A 17863-nucleotide genomic window follows, 5' to 3' on the forward strand; every position below is an offset into this window, starting at 1 on the left:
ATCTCTTCATTTCACCTACCTCATGTTTCCTTAGTGAAACAAATATTTTCTCAATGATAATTTAACTAAAATTTTTTTAAATTGTAGTTTGATAATTTAATTTTTACAAATAAATTTTTATAATAATCTAAACTATTGCTTAAAAGTCGGGTAAAAAAATATGAAAAATGGATTAACCTTATTTTATTTTTACAAACCTTTCGCACAAGATCTACAGAAACAGTTTCTGAGCCCAAAATTAGTAAAATGTTGTAATGACTTTTGATTTCGTCATTGAAACTGAGAACCAACGAGAACTCCCGTCCTACAAAATCATTGGCTAACAAATACGAACAATGTCCTTTGAAGTCGTAATGTCTCTGATCAAACGTCATAAAGTGTTGTGATCCGACTATCATAGCGTGAGCTGTTACAATAAAGTAGAAAGTTTTTTAATAAAACACTAAATTTATATAATTATTTGTTTATTTAAAATATGTTTATAAAAGATAATTGTTAACAAATGGAAATAATTATAATCATTTATAATTGAAATTATTTTATTGATATTTTTTTCGGTATATATCTCGTACACAAGAAAATCCTTTTTAAATATAACACTTTTATCAAAACTATGTTTAATACTCGATTAAGATAAGTGATTTTTTTAATGAAATATATAAAACAGTAAATGCAAGATTAGTAAAATTATTACCCGTTTACAAATAAATTTATTTTTCTGACTCGGTTGATTAACCTTGATAATTGTTTTTTAATAAAATTTTGACATATAGGACTTCTGGTGTTAATTAATTACTCCCAAAATGTATTTTTCACAGAAGCAATGCACGATAGACATTTACTGTATAAGTAACAATTAGTGCTTAAAGAAGCATTACGTAATAATTTTCTTATAAAGTGCTTAAATATAAATTTCAAATGAAATTAAAAATTATAGTTAAATTAGACGTGCGGGTACTAAATATGTATGGATTTCAGAAATATTTTTTGATTTTGAGAAAACCAAATATGACATTTTTATTTATCATATAACATCATGTATAAAAAAAAACCCAGAATAGTGGGGTCACGCCACAATGAGGACATAACATAGTTGGGTTTAGTATAGATTTAATCTGACAGTGATTAAAATGACTATCATAAAAAGCGCTTCGATGCAAATCTGTAGATAGTGTTTAATTTTAAAAAATTGGTAGATTATTCCAAAAGCGACATGATCTCCTATTTCTTTATTTATATCCTGATTATAAGTTTTATAATTTATAAGTGTATTAAACGAATAAATGTTTATTATAGAAATTAAAAATAGTATGTAATTGATATTTAATAATTTAGTATTGTAATTTTTTACATAAACCATTTTTTTTTTTTTGTTAACTTTGATGTTAGTTTTTACTATGACAACAAAATAAAGTCCGAAATTTTTTTTTCATATTAAAATATATTACATAAAGTTTAGTTGAGGATATATATAAAAGTGACATTTGTTCTGGAATATTTTCCAAAATTAATTTGAAAAGTTCTTTTTTCTATATGCATTTTTAAGTTTTGAACCCCTCCTGTATAAAAGGGAAATGATCCAATTAAAAAAAAAGTATGTCACATAAGAGAAGTATATAATTAGTACTTATCATAAAAAAAATTATAATGATCCATACTTTTTTCAAAAAGTTACATCAAATTAAAAATTTTAAATAGAATTTTTTTAAAAAATCGTATTCTTTTTATTAATTTTGATGTCTGTTTTCATCATGGAAACAAAATTAAGTCCAAAGTTTTTTCTTCCATAATAAAGTATATTACATTAGCTTTAATTTAAGATATATATATAAGCTCAGTATTTTCGGAACACTTTCAAAAATTAAGTTGAAAAAGTTGTCATTTTTAATTCCCCTCTGTGGGCAGGTAAAGGGTCAGATTTATAAAAAATATATACAGAATAATAGGTATTTATCAATTAATTTATATCCACAAAAAAATAAATAAATCGATCTATACATTTTTCAAAAAGTTATGGCAGTTTTAAGTAAAAAAAACGGTAGCACAGTGGGGTCGCGGCATAGTAGAGACATTGCATAGTAGGGTCCAGTATAGATTTAATCTGACAGTGATTAAAATCACTATCATAAGAAACGCTTCGATGCAAATCTGTAGATAGTGTTTAATTTTAAAAAATTGATGGATAATTGCAAAAGCAACATCAACTTCTATTAAAATAAAATACAAAACCCATAATTATCATACAAAAATAGTATATTTTTCAATATGGTAGCCATTTGCGTATAGAAGATAGATCGTCGGGACAAATTTTTTTTTTTCATTTTGTAGTACATAAAATAAGCTTTAATTTTATATATGTTTAAAGGACGCAGTATTTCCGGAACATTTTCAAAAATTAAGTTGAAAAAGTTATTTTTTGTAAAAAAGTTACTATTTTAAATCCTCCCAGTGAGCAGAATAAGTGTTAGATTTTCAAAAAAAATTATATCAAATGAAAGGGAAATATCTAAGGTTTCAATACAAAAAAATATTATTTTTATTTGTTCATTTTTGAAAAAGTTATGGCAGTTTTAAGTACAAAAAACATCCCGATAAAATGTAATTTTTATCGCAAACATTACATTTTTTTTTAAATTTTCGACAGCCATTTGCACATAGAAGATAAGATGTCGGGACAAATTTTTTTTTTTCATTTGATAGTATATAACATAACCTTTGATTTGATATATGTTTAAAGGACGCAGTATTTCCGGAACATTTTCAAAAGTTCAGTTGAAAAAGATCTATGTTTTTTACAATATTTTAAGTTTTGAACGCCCCCTATATAAGGGGAAATTGTCCAATTTTAATAAAAAGTATGTCAAATGAAAGATGTACTTATAATGTATTTAGAAAAAAAAAATTTGTGCTGATATATACATTTTTCAAAAAGTTATAGCATTTTTAAGTTGAAAATTTAAAATCGAAAATCGAAAATTTTAACACAAAAATAGTGTTTTTTTAACTACGGCAGCCGTTTAAATGTAGAAAAAAAAGTGTCGGGACAAATTTTTTTTTTTCATTTTGTAGTACATAAAATAAGCTTTAATTTGATATATGTTTAAAGGACGCAGTCTTTCCGGAACATTTTCAAAAATTAAGTTGAAAAAATTAATTTTTGTAAAAAAGTTGCCATTTTAAATCCCCCCCAATGAGCAGGTTAAGTGATAGATTTTCAAAAAAATGATATCAAATGAAAGGTAAATATCTAAGGTTTTAGTATAAAAAAAAATTATGTTGATTTGTTGATTTTTCAAAAAGTTATGGAAGTTTTAAGAAAAAAAAGTGAAAAAATTTCGAAAATTAGCGATTTTTAAATTTGTAATTTTTTTGGATATTTCCCCCATTTGCGGGGAACGAGGGAATTTTTTTCAATTTTTAAGGGTAATGTCTTCAACTAGATACGATTTGTGATCTTTTGACGTATTTTTGAAAGAAATCGGTCCAGTGAGAGCTGAGAAAAAGTGGCAACAGACATAAAAAAAAAAAAAAACACATCATAGTAAAATTAATACCTTCTCCGCTTCGCATCGAAGCTAAAAAATTAAAAATTAGCAATTTTTAAAATTGTAATTTTTTTGAAGAATTCCCCCATTTACAGGGAACGAGGGAAATTTTTTCAATTTCCATACTAAACTTAAATCCACAAACTTGAAATTTTCTAAAAATTAAAAAAAAAAAATTATATCATATATATTTAATGAATAGGATAAGGGTAGTCGACCTCAAATAGTTGGAATGAAGGTGAAGAAAAAGAAGAAATATTTAATGAATACGTTAAACTGATGAACATGTCCCTTTTCTGTAGAAACATTATTGCAATTTTTTTTAGATAAAAATTTAAAAATTAATTAATTTAAGATATAGTTATTGCTTTAAAGAAATTTGAACACCAATTTACCTGTACCTAATTAAATGAGGAAGACCGTTAACTCCCTTTATTCTTAAAATAATACGTTAATGTAATGTTCTAACGTGTAGGATACGTTAAAAAAGATAAGGGGTGTTCATATTTTTGGATTATTAAAAATATTTTTTAGATGAGATGTTAATGATATTATATTCCAAACTTTTTATTCTAGTTTTACTTGTGGCAAATAATCAATTTTAATATTTATACTTGCAATGTTAAATTACATAAAAAATAACTAATATTTTATAAATATTATAACCTATTACCTCGGAATGGAGGAAACCAATTTGTGTAGTCTGTAAATGGCATCAAATTATAGTAAAGGAACCAAAATGTTACGTTGGATGGTGCAAACATACTGAGCATCTTTGTCACTATTTTGTATTCGGGAATTTCCTAGAAATCGTTAAAAAATTCTAAATAGTTAAATCAAATAAGATAAGATGAATCAAACTTGTGTTTACCTCATATTTAGGTGTTTCGTTGAATGCGTGCCAAGAAAAAGGTAATTTTTGTTCTAACTCTAAAATACCCTTTCCTGGGTCACATATAAATTTTGTTTTTGGTTTGTGGTATCTGGTTTGTGATATCAAAAAAAGTACAATTAGTTAAATAAATTACTAATTTAAAAAGTAAACTTTCAGTTTACTTTTTAAAAATAAACTTTAACATTGATTAGACGTAAGTTAAATCAATTAAGCTAAACATTTAGAAGATTGCTAAATTTGTTTACCCCCCCCCCCTTAAAACTATTTTTATATAATAATACATTTTATTTTTTTGGATTTTAAAAGTGTTGTAACCAATTTCTTTCTTAGTGAGTTAAACTAACATTACTTTTTATTTACATTGTACAATTTTTTAGGTACAATGCTTTATTGTTATATAATATTAAATTTAAATTGTAAACATATAATATATATAAAATTATCTTACTTCATTTCATTTTCGACTGCAGTGTAAGTCAAGTCGTATACTCGATTGATCAATGTAGGAATAAATTTTTGAATTTTTTTACTAAGATCGATGTAGTCACAAAACCAAATTACCTATACAGCATTATTATAATTAAATAGTTTAGAAAATATAAACTTGAGTTACTTACTTGATTATATGTAGTCTTCAAATTGTCTATAACGTATGATATAAGTGGAAGTTTTAGTAATTGCTGAACACCGTCAATTATTTCTAATCTTAGAGCATTAATCTCATTTGCTGCAAAAATAAATCAAAGATAATTGACATTGAACTCATTAAATAGCGTGGTGTCGGCATAATGGACTTCGAGAACGAACATGTGGAGGTAAAGTTAAAAAATTAATATAATCCTCAAATATTATAAATTCATCCTCATATATTCATATATATATCATATATATACATATATCAGATATAATTAAAAAGTACATAATTTATAATGAAATCATGAATAAAAATATTAAATGTATAAAAATAAAAATATAATTTATAATTTATTTATTTAATTATTAGTAATTGTAAATTTTTTAAATGAAAAAAGTTTTTTTTATGTATAAATACAACATTAATATTAGCGATATATTAAGTTTAAAGTTTAAAGAATATATTAAACATTTAAATAGATATAAAATTTAGTTATATGTTTAAAACAGTAAGTTGTTTGTTATTGTCTAAAATACATATGTATAACGACTCAGTAATGATTGTTTTGTCTGTACTATAATATTGAAGAAAATGCAATGACTTGGTTATACAAACATGACTTCAAATAGTACAATGTTGCCTACAATGAAGGCAATGACTTAAATGTTTCTACAGTAAAAAATCGTTTTGATAATATTTATTTATAAATTTCTGTTTTTTGAATACAAAGAAGTTTGATTAAAATTTATTTTTTGCTACTTTATCAGTTTAATGTTGTACAGTATTCTTTTTGTATTTTATTTAGAAGTATTTATTTTTTATATTAACTTTATCTTTTAAATACGAGTACAATGACATTAAAATATAGACCTAACAGATTTAAATTTTATTTTCATTTTACTTACCAAATGGTATAAGAGGATAATATCTCGCCTTAAATAGATTGTATAACATAGTAGAATATTTTTTTAAGTTAGTAAGAAAATCATTTTGCATTAAGTCTTTGTAAAATTTGTCCAAGTCCTGTGTCATATTTTGTGTTTGAGCATAATAAGGTGATTGCATCAGCTCTTGTTGTCTAGCGTACAAAAACTCTGAAAAACACAAAACTATTATAATAGAGTATTCTTATGAATTCGTAAATGATAAGAGGCGTTTGTTTTGTTATTATAACTTACGGATTACTTTTTGAAAAGCTGAAACAAACACAGATTCGATGTGATGGAAAATTTGCAATACTGTCGGTTCAATTGTCTTCATTACGTTACTCCAGTACCCTGCCACAGTGTTAGAAGATTCTTCTAACATACTTTCTACATACCGTATAAATGATATGTGAACATCGCGTATAAGCTGTCAATAAACAATTAACATTTTTGTCAAACTATTATGTACTCATTAAATTTTATTATTTAGAATTAATATACAAGTTAATAATGTTAGAATCAAATTTTTCGAATATATATATATATATATATATATATAAGTTTTTTGAATCGAACATAATCAAAATATTATTTTATTATTTTAAATATAATTTTTTTTTTTAATAAATAAATTAAATATTCACTCATGCGTTTTAAAGCTTTAAAGAAGAAATTAAATTATTGAGTATGAACCACTAGAAACTCAAATTTAAACAAAAAATTAGTATTTAGAGGTAAAAATGTTTAATATTAAGCTCACAAATTACAAATTAGGGTTAACATAATATATAAAAAGTTATGGTATAAATTTACTATAAGTCTTAAATTTAGATATGTACGTAACTTAAAATAATATTTTAATAGTATTAATAATACATTTTCTTACTTTATCATATTTTGACATAGAACTGCTTAGTAAATCAGATAAATATACAAATGCCTCGCCTTCCATTAATCGCTTCAAAATTCTTCCAAATTCTTCATATGCTATTTTAATCTATTGTATAGTTGGAGTATTAGTAAAAATAATTGTATATGAAAGAAATTTGATGATTAAAAGTCAAATAAATATTTAATAAGGAAAATAAAAAAAAATTTATTTGGCAAATAAAAAATAAAGAAATACACATACATTATCAATAAACCATAATATAGATTTCCGTATAGTTTTTCCAGTATCTCCCAATGCGGTCCAAATTTCGCTGACAACTTGGGGTAATGAACCCATTTTGTCCCTGTATAAAAAAAACACTTGTAGTGAATAACGTTTTTATATAAAATAACTGTTAAGTGGTATTTTTGGCACAGTTTTATTTGTATTGTCTTATTGGTACTTACATAAACGAAGAATCTTCCATTAGGGCAATATATACTCCATGAATATCTTTAAGGTAAAGCTCATTAGCATTATATGAATTATTGAATACAGTTTTGAAGTATGCCCAGTCTTCTTCCAAAACGTGGTAATTGCTGTGTATATATAAAATATATAAACCGTAGACTTATCAGTATTTAAAAATTATAATACTTAAGCCTTTAGTATAGCTTTGGTGAAGGTGAAAAAAAATATATCCCATTTAAATCCTACTATTATTAATTCATTAACCAAATTTAAATAAACATTGTATAATATATTAGGGTGTTCAGAAAATAAGGAAACGGGTGTCTATTGTTCTCATTGTTTATAATAATTGATCTGTTTTCTTATTTACTGATCATTCTGTATAATCTAAAGTAATTTATTTATTGATAACAATTTTAATAGATTTTAATCAAAACTACAATATTCACATGTTTTTTATTGTAAGCCTTATTTTAAATAATTTGTCAATATAATATCCTATCTTTCTCAATACATCATGCAAAAGGTAAATGTAGCTTCATAGTTTCACAAGGATTATAGCTATTTTTATAGCTATATTATATTTTATATAAGGTATTGGTATACCTTATATCATTGAGGAATTCTTGTATCTCTGGTTTTGTGTCTGTCCAAATACCACTAACAGTTTCTATTGTTTGAGACTTGAAGTACTGAGTCCAAAACTCGGTAGTGTCTTGGATGTAAGTCCATGTTTGGTTCACTGACGTACGTAAAGTACTCTAAAAAAATCACTTATATATATTATAACATATCAAAAAATACAGTAAAAATATTGGTATCCGTACAACTATGCTGTCTTTTAGATCTATTCTCCATGTAAGTGCTGAGGATAGAAGTCTTGAGTGATTTAGTCCTAAAGAAAACTGTAAGTCTGGTATAATAAGACCATACTTAGTCCTCCAAATATTAAATTGTGCGTTTTTACTTTCTAATACATTTCCGGACATGTGTAACTGATGGGAAGCATCTAAAATTTCAATGTATGGATTATTTTATTATATCGTTGTGACGACATAACTAGTTTTAGTTATTATCGAGGTGGACATAATGCCCATGCACTCAGACCTGTTGGTCCATTGTACGCACCTCATACCGAATTGTCTTGATTCGGTTTACCCACCTAAGTGTTATCACCAAAGTGTTAATACATTACCAACCATAAAGTTACCTCTAAAGATGACCAAAGAGTCCTGTCTTTCTGGTGAAATTGAGTATCTCTCTGGGTTTTAGGTTTTTAATACCTTCTTTTGCAGGAAAAGGTTTAGACGACATAACTAAAAATGAATTATTTATTACCTGGAGTAAAATTTACAGCAAGGCCTGTATCCTTATGGGGTATATTTATATAAAATTTCCCAACTGCGGTATCATCATTTCCTTTGTGTAACAAAATATCAATGTTATGGGTACCCTCGTAGTTGTTGTAGTTGCCGTGTAAAACAGTCACGTCACGGAACGAATATTTCTATGAAAATTGTATTATATTTTTTATTTTTAATAATTAATTAAACTTGTTATTATGCACTATAATAGATTTCACTTAAAATTCAACACACAACATATAATTAAAAGAATGTGCACATCCATAATATCTGACAACTTATTACGAAATCTCAAACTCAACGGAAAGAACCCAATTTTAATCTAATTGATCTTAATAGAACCAAAAATTTAAAAAACCTTCTTAATTCTATAAATTTAAAAAAACATTTGATATTTATGTTACCGTAAAAAATGACATTTCCAATATTTTTTTCTGCATTTTAAAATCTCTATTACTTTTTCTTAAAAACTCTGACATTAATGAAATTGGATAAATTATATTAAACACAATACGCTTTCTTTAAGTGTGCTTCTTTTATAAAAATTCAATAAAAAATCTAAGTACAAAAGCGTTTGAAAGAGTAACATGTAATAAAATTTTTCAATTCAATTTTTGAAATTGTTTCGGAACGCCTGCATTATTTTAACCTTTATAAAATAGCTATTGATATGTAAAACAATATTAAAGAAATAATCTCACAATTATTGGAAAAACTACAAATATACAAATTCTTGTGAAATTTAAAGAATTCGCATTGAAATATTTTTTATTATGTTTATCACTGTCAGATATCATATAAACTTGTCCCAACAATGCAGCGACTCCACTCCGCTGGGTTTATTAATATTTACCCGGAGAAAGTAATAAAATAACCAAAGTTTATCTATGAAATATATATTTAAACATTTCTTAAAATATACAGAGTGATTTTTTTATCATAACCCACTCAATTACTTACAGAATAATAATAATTAAAAATTTTTTTTTTATTACTATCATTAGTTACACATTATTCTTGAATTATTAACTATGTAATACTTTTTAAGTTTATCCCTTATGCCTGGTAAGGGTGTCAACTTTGTTTTTTTAAATGGTAACACGTATTTTTAATTTAATAAAATGTTTGAGTTTTTAATTCAATAGTAAATGGCATTTGAATTTTTAATGAAACTTAATTTGTTTATTAGATATAAACATTTAAAGTTTCAAATTTTTGAGTTAATATACAGAGTGTTCAGTAAGTCAGGAAACGGGTTTCTATTGTTCTCATTGTTACAAACAATGAGAACAATAGAAACCCGTTATACTGAACACCCTGTATAGGTATAATACACAAGGGATTACAAATACAGGTAGCTAATTGATTTTTTATGACATCGATATTAGCAGGTACACAGCATTGTTATTATCAATGATAGTAAGGTACATTGTTGTGAGTTTATAAATACACTAACTGACAATACAAAAAGTATATCTATTGATAGTCATAATTGATAATAAACAATCCGTGACTGTGATAGCAATATCATAATGAACTTAAAAAGTATTACATAGTTAATAATTCAAGAATAATGTGTAACTAAAGATAATAATAAAAAAAAAATTTTTAATTATTATTATTCTGTAAGTAATTGAGTGGGTTATGATAAAAAAATCACCCTGTATATTAATTATTTATTTAATTCATAAATGTCTTAAATTGTTGTCTATACATAAATTAATTTATCATCACTGTTTTTGTCATAATATTAACCTTCAAATATAGGACCATAACATTCTAAAGATAAAAATATTTAAACGCATTTCTTAATTATAAAAGCTTACTTCAATACTGATGGTTTTGTTAATAAAATCTAGTTGACCCTTGCCGTCCCAATATTGATCCGGTAAATAAGATCGTTTGTATGTGATGTTGTTATGGAAGAAATGGAAATATTCTTGAGATTTAAAAGTACCAGATGCATCCAATTTAAATCTGTATAAGAAAAATTATTGCATTTAATATATTATAAATATGAAACGTATGAATATATTTTATACCCAGTAATTAAATGTCTGCCTTTGAGTGAGTAGAAGTAATTGCGTTTAGATTTTTGGGAGTTATTTTCAACTAAACAACTAATAGTAAACTTTCTGTTTGGATCTCGAGCATAGTCATAATCTGCATTTAAATCTAACAGTATTGAATTACCACGTGAATAATTTCCTCGTATTGTAACATTCTAAATTAAATCAAAGAATCGTATTAAATTTTCTTAGGTATAGCTAACTCAAAATATCACACATGAAAAAATGGGGAAAAAATGTATAATGCTTTTACTTTTTTGTATATTATACATAGTATTACAATATTATAATGAAGACACGAATAAAAAGAATTTTTAGTATTAAATGTTGTTTTCAAATTATAATAAGAATACTGATATTATAACTAATTACTTTATAAAATGAAGGATGATAGATAAGCATGCCTACGCGATGTCTGTTAACTTTAGATTCAAGTTTTCGCCAATCGAAACGGTAACCAAACACGTAATTGTCGTCAGGATACGGTTTGTGCTGAATAAAAGTCATATGTGACATAAAATATTTAGAGTCTGTTGCTACATCACTGATAACTGAAAAATTTCTTCTAGGATAAGCGATATTAATGTCAATAAGTTTTCCATAATCGTCAGGAGTCTGTAGAATAAACAAAATTTAGACTTTACAATTGTTCAAATAAAAAAAGACATTTGTAAAATGTTGTTTTCATCATTTTAACTTACAGAATTATGATATGATACTTTAAGAGCAGAATTCATCCATGCTTGTGGATTCAGGACTACCATGACGTTCCTTGTGTATGAATCATCAGTTTCATCGTCATAATGTGATTTTATAACAACGCTTCTGTTGAAATTTATGACTGTGAAAACAAATGTTAATTTTAATCTTATAAATAATTTTAAATTATCTTCAATATTTAAAAATTTTTAATTGAAACTTATGATACAATATAACAACATGATAATTGATTTTTTTTAGTTTATTGAATTTTCTAACTGACAGTTCAAAATAAATTCAGTTAAAAATAAAGGACTACATTTATAGTACCTTGTAACATATTCTCTAACAATGGAAAATTGTTTCTACATTTTTTTCTTTTTCTTTAGTAGAATTCAAGAGAAATCATTTGAATATAAGTTATAACAAATGGTATCAAATGAATTAATTTAAATATTTAATTTAATTGCTAATTTTGATTAATTAAAAATCATTAAGTTATCATGGGAAACAATTTTTTAATTATAGATAAAAGGTAATTGTTATTTAATTATTATTTTAATCTATGCAACTTAAAATAATACAAAAAATGAAATACACAGATTTATAAAAAAGATTACGTTACAAAGCATGTGAATCTACAGTAATTGAGAAATCATTATTATATAATATTTTAATAAACTTGATACACGTTTTATTTTTAATAGTAACTATCGCCATTCCAAACAAGACTAACCATAAAAATAAATAGCAATTTGAAAAAAAAATATGGAATATGTGATATATGTAAAATATGTAAAATGTATAAAACTTATTTCTAACCTTTCACTGTTGTATCCCTCACGATTTCGTATTTGTTTTGAATCATTTCTCCCGTCAAGTTGAATTCGGCTGTCTTATAAAGTTTAAACACTTCTAATCTTTTAAAATCCTGAAAATAAGTCGAATATTTCTTTTGTATAAAGTGTATTACACTAAATTTTCTATAAAATTATAATGTATACACAATGAGTATGTGGTGATAGGCGGAGATATGAATAAACATGTAAGTAATGAGAGGAGAGGATATGAAAGAATACATGGAGGGTATGGTTTTAGTGGAAAGAATGAGGCTGGAGAAAGAATCCTTGATTTCATAGTATCGTATGATCTTGTTATGGTTATTACTTATTTTAGAAAGAGGAAAGAACATTATATAACTTATAAGACTGGGAGGAATAGATCACAGATTGATTATTTTATGCGGAAGAGAGAGAGTGTAAAGCGAGTAAAATATTGTAAAGTAATACCAGGCGATAGTGTAACTACACAACATAGACTGATGGTAATGGAGTTTTGATTTACCGGAAAAAGAATAAATAAAAATAGAAGAAACACAGAGGGAAAATCTAAGATCCGGAGGTGGAAATTGAAATTGGAAAATGATTTGCTAATTGTGTAAAGAATACTTTACTTTACTTTACTAAGAAAGAGAAATTAAAATATGGTAGAAGAGCAAAAGGAGAGAAGATTGGATGAAGTATAAACGCTTGTGCAAAGAAGCTAAGTATGCAGTAAGTAAGGCGAAGTTTAAGAGGTATGATGAATTGTATGACAGGCTAGGAACAAAGGAAGGCGAGAAAGAAATCTATAGACTTGTAAAGATAAAAGAGAAAATGTCTAAAGATTATCATTATACAAGGTGTATAAAAAGTGTTGATAATAAAGTACTCTCGAGTGATGGCGATGTGAAAAAAAGGTAGAAAGAGTATTTTGAAAAATTATTGAATGAGGAGTACCCAAAAGAGACATTAGAGGATATCTTGTGGAATGAAGGACTGGTAGATTTAATTAGTGAAAAATAGGTATGGGAGGCTGTGGCATCAATGAAAACGAATAAAGTAGTAGGACCAAATAAAGTGCCACTAGAAGTATGGAAAATATTAGGCGGTGTTGGCATAAGTTGGTTGAAGGAACTTTTAAATAATATCTTATTAGAAGGGAAAATACCAAATTAATAGAGGAATAGTTTTGTGGTGCCGATATTTAAAGGTAAAGGTGACATACAGAAGTGTGGAAATTATATACGCATAATGATTTTGAGTCATAGTATGAAAATTTGGGAAAAGCCAATATATAAGAGAATAAGAAATGAGACATTGGTATCTAAAATCCAGTTTGGATTTATGCCTGGTAAGTCAACAATGAAGTCAGTATTTTTTGTGAGGTAACTAATAGAAAAGTTTAGGGAAAAGAAGAAAAAGCTGTGTATATGGTATTTATATATTTGGAGAAAGCGTATGGCAGAGTACCAAGAGAGGTTTTAAAGTGCGCATTAACGCAGTCCCGAAAAGGTATTTTAATGTAATAGAAGATATGTATGATGACACTTGTACCAGGGTTAATGAGCATAGGAGGAGTATCACAAGGTTTTCGGGTTAGAGTAGGAGTGCACCAAGGTTCTGCTTATTCTCTATAGTGATGAATGAAATTACTAGAGAAATACAAGGAGAAATGTCGTGGTGCATGTTGTTTGCTGACGATATAGTGTTAATAGGAGGAAATTAATCAAAGGTTAGTGGTGTGGAGATCAGCTGTCAAAAACAAAGTTTTAAAAATAAGTAGAAGTAAGAGAGTACGAGATTGACAAAGGAAAAAAAGACGTAGGTGAAATAAGGAGATCAGTGACAATAGGCGAGGACGTGTGGAGAGGTGGAAAGTTTTAAGTATTTAAGGTCAATTGTGCAAAAGAGTGGTGTTATTGACGAGGATGTAAGACACAGAATTAAGTGCGAGTGGTTAATGTGGAGAGAAGCATCTGGTGTCTTATGCGATAAAAGAATTCCAATGAGGCTGAAAGGTAAATTCCTTAAAATAAGGGTGGCCTAACCCATGTAGTTGGGATTAAGGCGAGGAAGAAGTAGAATTAAAATACTGGTAGCTAATTGATTTTTTATGACATCAATATTCCCAGGTACATAGTATTGTTATTATCAATGGTAGTAAGGCACATTGTTGTGAGTTTATAAATACACTAACTGACAATATAAAAAGTATATCTATTGATAGTCTTAATTGTTAATAAGCAATCCGCGACTGTGACAGCAATGTCATAAAAAAACAATTAGCTATCAGTATTTATATTAATAATTCAAGAATAATGTGTAACTAAAGTTAATCAAAAAAAAAAAAATGTTTTAATTTATCCTGTAAGTAATTGAGTGGATTATGACAAAAAAATCACTATGTATAAACTAGGCTTTTCCTAGCTGAGGTTCCACCCCAAACCGGGGGCCCTACGAGCCTAACACGCCTTTGCCGCGTAGGCCTCTTTGTGTTATCCTCGTAGGTAGGCCACTGATTCCGATAGGAGTAGAGCCCTACCGGCTACTCCTATAAGTGTTTTACAGGGAAAATATTACATCAGAATCAGTGTAACAAAAATATATAAAAAATTTAATTATTTAATTCAGGAAAATTCATAAAATGAATATAGAAAATGTATTGGATATAACTTTGACGTTTGTTAATGAGGTATTCCCCTTATTTTGAAATTATTTTAGGAGAGTATTTAACATTTTTTTACTTAATTAAACATACTATAGAATTTTTTTTGCTAAATATCAAAGTGATGATAAAAAAAAGGTCTTTAGGTTCTGATTTTTTAGAAGTTGCCTAAAAAAATATTTATATGGCTGATTCAAGAGGGACCCTTAAACCGTTCATATCCCTCTTAAAAACACTCCTGATATATACAATAATTGTTAATCTTCTAATAATAATAATTGTATTTATATTATAGAATAATTACAAAAAAAAATCGTCAGGTATTATACCTGGAACTATGTAAAAAATTTAATTTTGATAAAAAAAATTGGTAATAGTGATTTGACGTTGGACAGTATAGTTGTCATAGATGGATTCCAATATTTACGATAAACTCATAGACTCATATATGAGATAAATTAGATTATGAATACTGCAATGTTTTGATAATGAATGTACAAATTTAAATACTTAAAACCGTCCTGAAATTTATATATAACATATAACATTCCTTGAAAAAATATATAAAATATAGTGCTATGCTAAAAATTTTCCGACCTCTGTCAATATTTTTCCCGGAGTCTCGTAACTGAGTATTTTCGTTGAAAAAAAATTGAAAATCCGAGCACTCTAAGTAATTTTCCTAGAAAAGCGTTTTTTGCCTTGTTATATTATATAATAAGAGATAAGCGTACTATATGTGGCCGTTCTGGTACGACTAAACGACTTCCGTTATTTGTTCTATGTAAGTACTTCATACCCAATGGAATAAATTTACTTTGAACTGTCAAGTCAATCAAATCATCTACAAAACCATCGCTATGATTTGTAAACTTCCTTGTAAAATTTCCTTGAATTATTGTTTTGTTGTCGTATGTTATCTTTGAATCGCCTATGATCTCCTTTACTATATCCTATATAAAATGTTAAAAAATTTGAATATGTACACTATTGAAGAAGTTATTCTTTTTACAAAACATTATTTTTAAATAATGCTCAATTAATTTATTAACTGTCTTAAATAAAGACAGTTAATAAATATACGTATATTTTTTAACTAAAATCTCAAAAGAATTGAATTATATTAATATTTTATTCTTTCTTGAAATAATTAATTTGTGTCGTAGTCTTACTTCGTATTTGAAATCAAAGCGACCTAAGTGATACTTCTTTTCGAAAGGGAACTCTAAGGATATTTCACCGTCGTTTAAAGTACTTTTGGTTTTTTGAGTTTTTACATTGGTAACGTTTAATTGGGCGCTATTTTCCGGCCAAAATACTCCAATATGACGGTGATACTTTAACCTGAAGAATTAAAACCCAAGATATATATTCCAATAGTTATTAGTGATGGCACTTCATAAGATAAAATAGTTTTCTTCCTTATTACTAAGCTTAAATTATAACATTGCTTTTATTATCATTTATAAGTAAACAATATACATACGAAAGGGTTTCAGTTATGATTCGTAAGGCGAAGAAAGGTATGGTGTTGAATGGTGTAGTAGTATTTATAAAAGAAGTGAAATTGTCAAACGATTCGAAGTCCATTTCAGCAAATGTAATTTTATGTTGGGGTGGATAAAATATATTTAACCTGTAAATTTATAATAAAAATATAATTTAAATTATTAAAAAAAACTGCTTTATTTATTTACATAAAATCTCTTTTATCCATATTAATGGATAAAAGGAATAAGTAATATTAAAAAAATTATTAGAGCCAAGGAGATCAAAATATTGTATCGTATAACCTGAAAACACTGATGTAATTGTTTTAATATTATGTAAAAATTTGTGTAATAATTAATGTTGCCCCTAAAGATGCTTTCGACTACACTTCAAAGATATTAATCTCCTCCGTGACTCACTTTAAAACATATGAATTTATACTTACACGTACTTTAAAGTGAAAACTAAATTATTTCTCATTTAAAATGGGTTACTTACAATTTTGCTTACCCTCAGCAAAAATTTTGGTGTCACCACTAATTATATCAGAATTATTTTGTTTTTCAAATATATTAGTAAACCTATATTTATTTAGACTTTATGATGGGGTTCAATATTCAATTGTAATTTTTTCTAATAACAGTACTTTTGTTATATAATGATGGCTAATATTATTTTAAATAATTTTATTAGTCGTCTAATCATCATAATATTATACAATATTTTTTTTTTATAAATATACAAGAAGTGGACCGTGTTGCATGTTGTTTTCTGACGATATAATGTTAATAGGAGAAAACCAATCAAAGGCTAGAGGCGTGGAGATCAGCTCTTAAAGGAAAGGGACTAAGAATAAGTAGAAGTAAGATAGAGTACATAGAGTACGAGATTAACAAAGGAGAAAACGAGGTAGTTGAAATGAGATCAGTGACAATAAACAAGGACTTGATCGGAGTGGTGGACATTGTAGGATAAGGGGGCCGACCCAAAGTAGTTGGGATGAAGGCGAGGAAAAAGAAAAAGATAAAAGTTTAGATTAATATTAAAAAGTTAATATTAGTTAAAACATAGAAATATTGAATAAATGAATTTATTTTATACGCATTATTTTTAAAATATCTTCTCCAAACCATCCTCTAAATTCGGATCTGTTAATTTATAAAACCCAACCAATTTTCATTGTAAGTATAATCGTAAAAAGTATAGTAGATAAAACCACTATTATTGATTAATTTTTAATTAATAGAGTTGTATTTGAATCAAGAAATGAATTAGCAAAAACCCAGCACAGTGGAGTTGCGGCATAGTGGTGACGTGGCATAGTTGGATCAAGTATAATGATATCTGACAGTGATTAAAATCACTATCAAAAATAAACGATTCGAAGCAAATCTTTAGATAGTGTTTAATTT

General features: G+C 26.5%; 1 protein-coding gene and 1 long non-coding RNA gene across 3 annotated transcripts in view; one reads left to right on the forward strand and one right to left on the reverse strand.

Moving 5' to 3' along the window:
* The window catches only part of LOC126898666 (uncharacterized), a 46461-nt gene extending 42900 nt beyond the window's left edge, over positions 1-3561 (forward strand). Inside the window, exon 2 of the long non-coding RNA XR_007702335.1 lies at positions 2738-3561. This is a non-coding gene — a long non-coding RNA (uncharacterized LOC126898666). The remainder of the gene's footprint in view (positions 1-2737) is intronic.
* LOC126898616 (uncharacterized) overlaps positions 1-17863 on the reverse strand; it is a 59884-nt gene that overhangs the window by 16115 nt on the left and 25906 nt on the right. For both annotated transcript variants that reach the window (XM_050672854.1, XM_050672855.1), the window contains 21 exons: positions 16447-16596; positions 16133-16304; positions 15695-15913; positions 12297-12405; positions 11477-11616; positions 11148-11390; positions 10749-10930; positions 10533-10683; positions 8681-8849; positions 8170-8351; positions 7949-8103; positions 7339-7470; positions 7133-7235; positions 6887-6997; positions 6253-6427; positions 5980-6168; positions 5058-5167; positions 4889-5001; positions 4417-4528; positions 4219-4348; positions 198-406 (listed from right to left, as the gene is read on the reverse strand). In XM_050672854.1, the coding sequence (XP_050528811.1) occupies positions 198-406; positions 4219-4348; positions 4417-4528; positions 4889-5001; positions 5058-5167; positions 5980-6168; positions 6253-6427; positions 6887-6997; positions 7133-7235; positions 7339-7470; positions 7949-8103; positions 8170-8351; positions 8681-8849; positions 10533-10683; positions 10749-10930; positions 11148-11390; positions 11477-11616; positions 12297-12405; positions 15695-15913; positions 16133-16304; positions 16447-16596 (3256 nt within the window). The remainder of the gene's footprint in view (positions 1-197; positions 407-4218; positions 4349-4416; positions 4529-4888; positions 5002-5057; positions 5168-5979; positions 6169-6252; positions 6428-6886; positions 6998-7132; positions 7236-7338; positions 7471-7948; positions 8104-8169; positions 8352-8680; positions 8850-10532; positions 10684-10748; positions 10931-11147; positions 11391-11476; positions 11617-12296; positions 12406-15694; positions 15914-16132; positions 16305-16446; positions 16597-17863) is intronic.

Source organism: Daktulosphaira vitifoliae, unplaced genomic scaffold (genome assembly GCF_025091365.1).
Source record: "Daktulosphaira vitifoliae isolate Bord-2020 unplaced genomic scaffold, ASM2509136v1 Scaffold_2, whole genome shotgun sequence".
NCBI classification, from domain to species: domain Eukaryota; kingdom Metazoa; phylum Arthropoda; class Insecta; order Hemiptera; family Phylloxeridae; genus Daktulosphaira; species Daktulosphaira vitifoliae.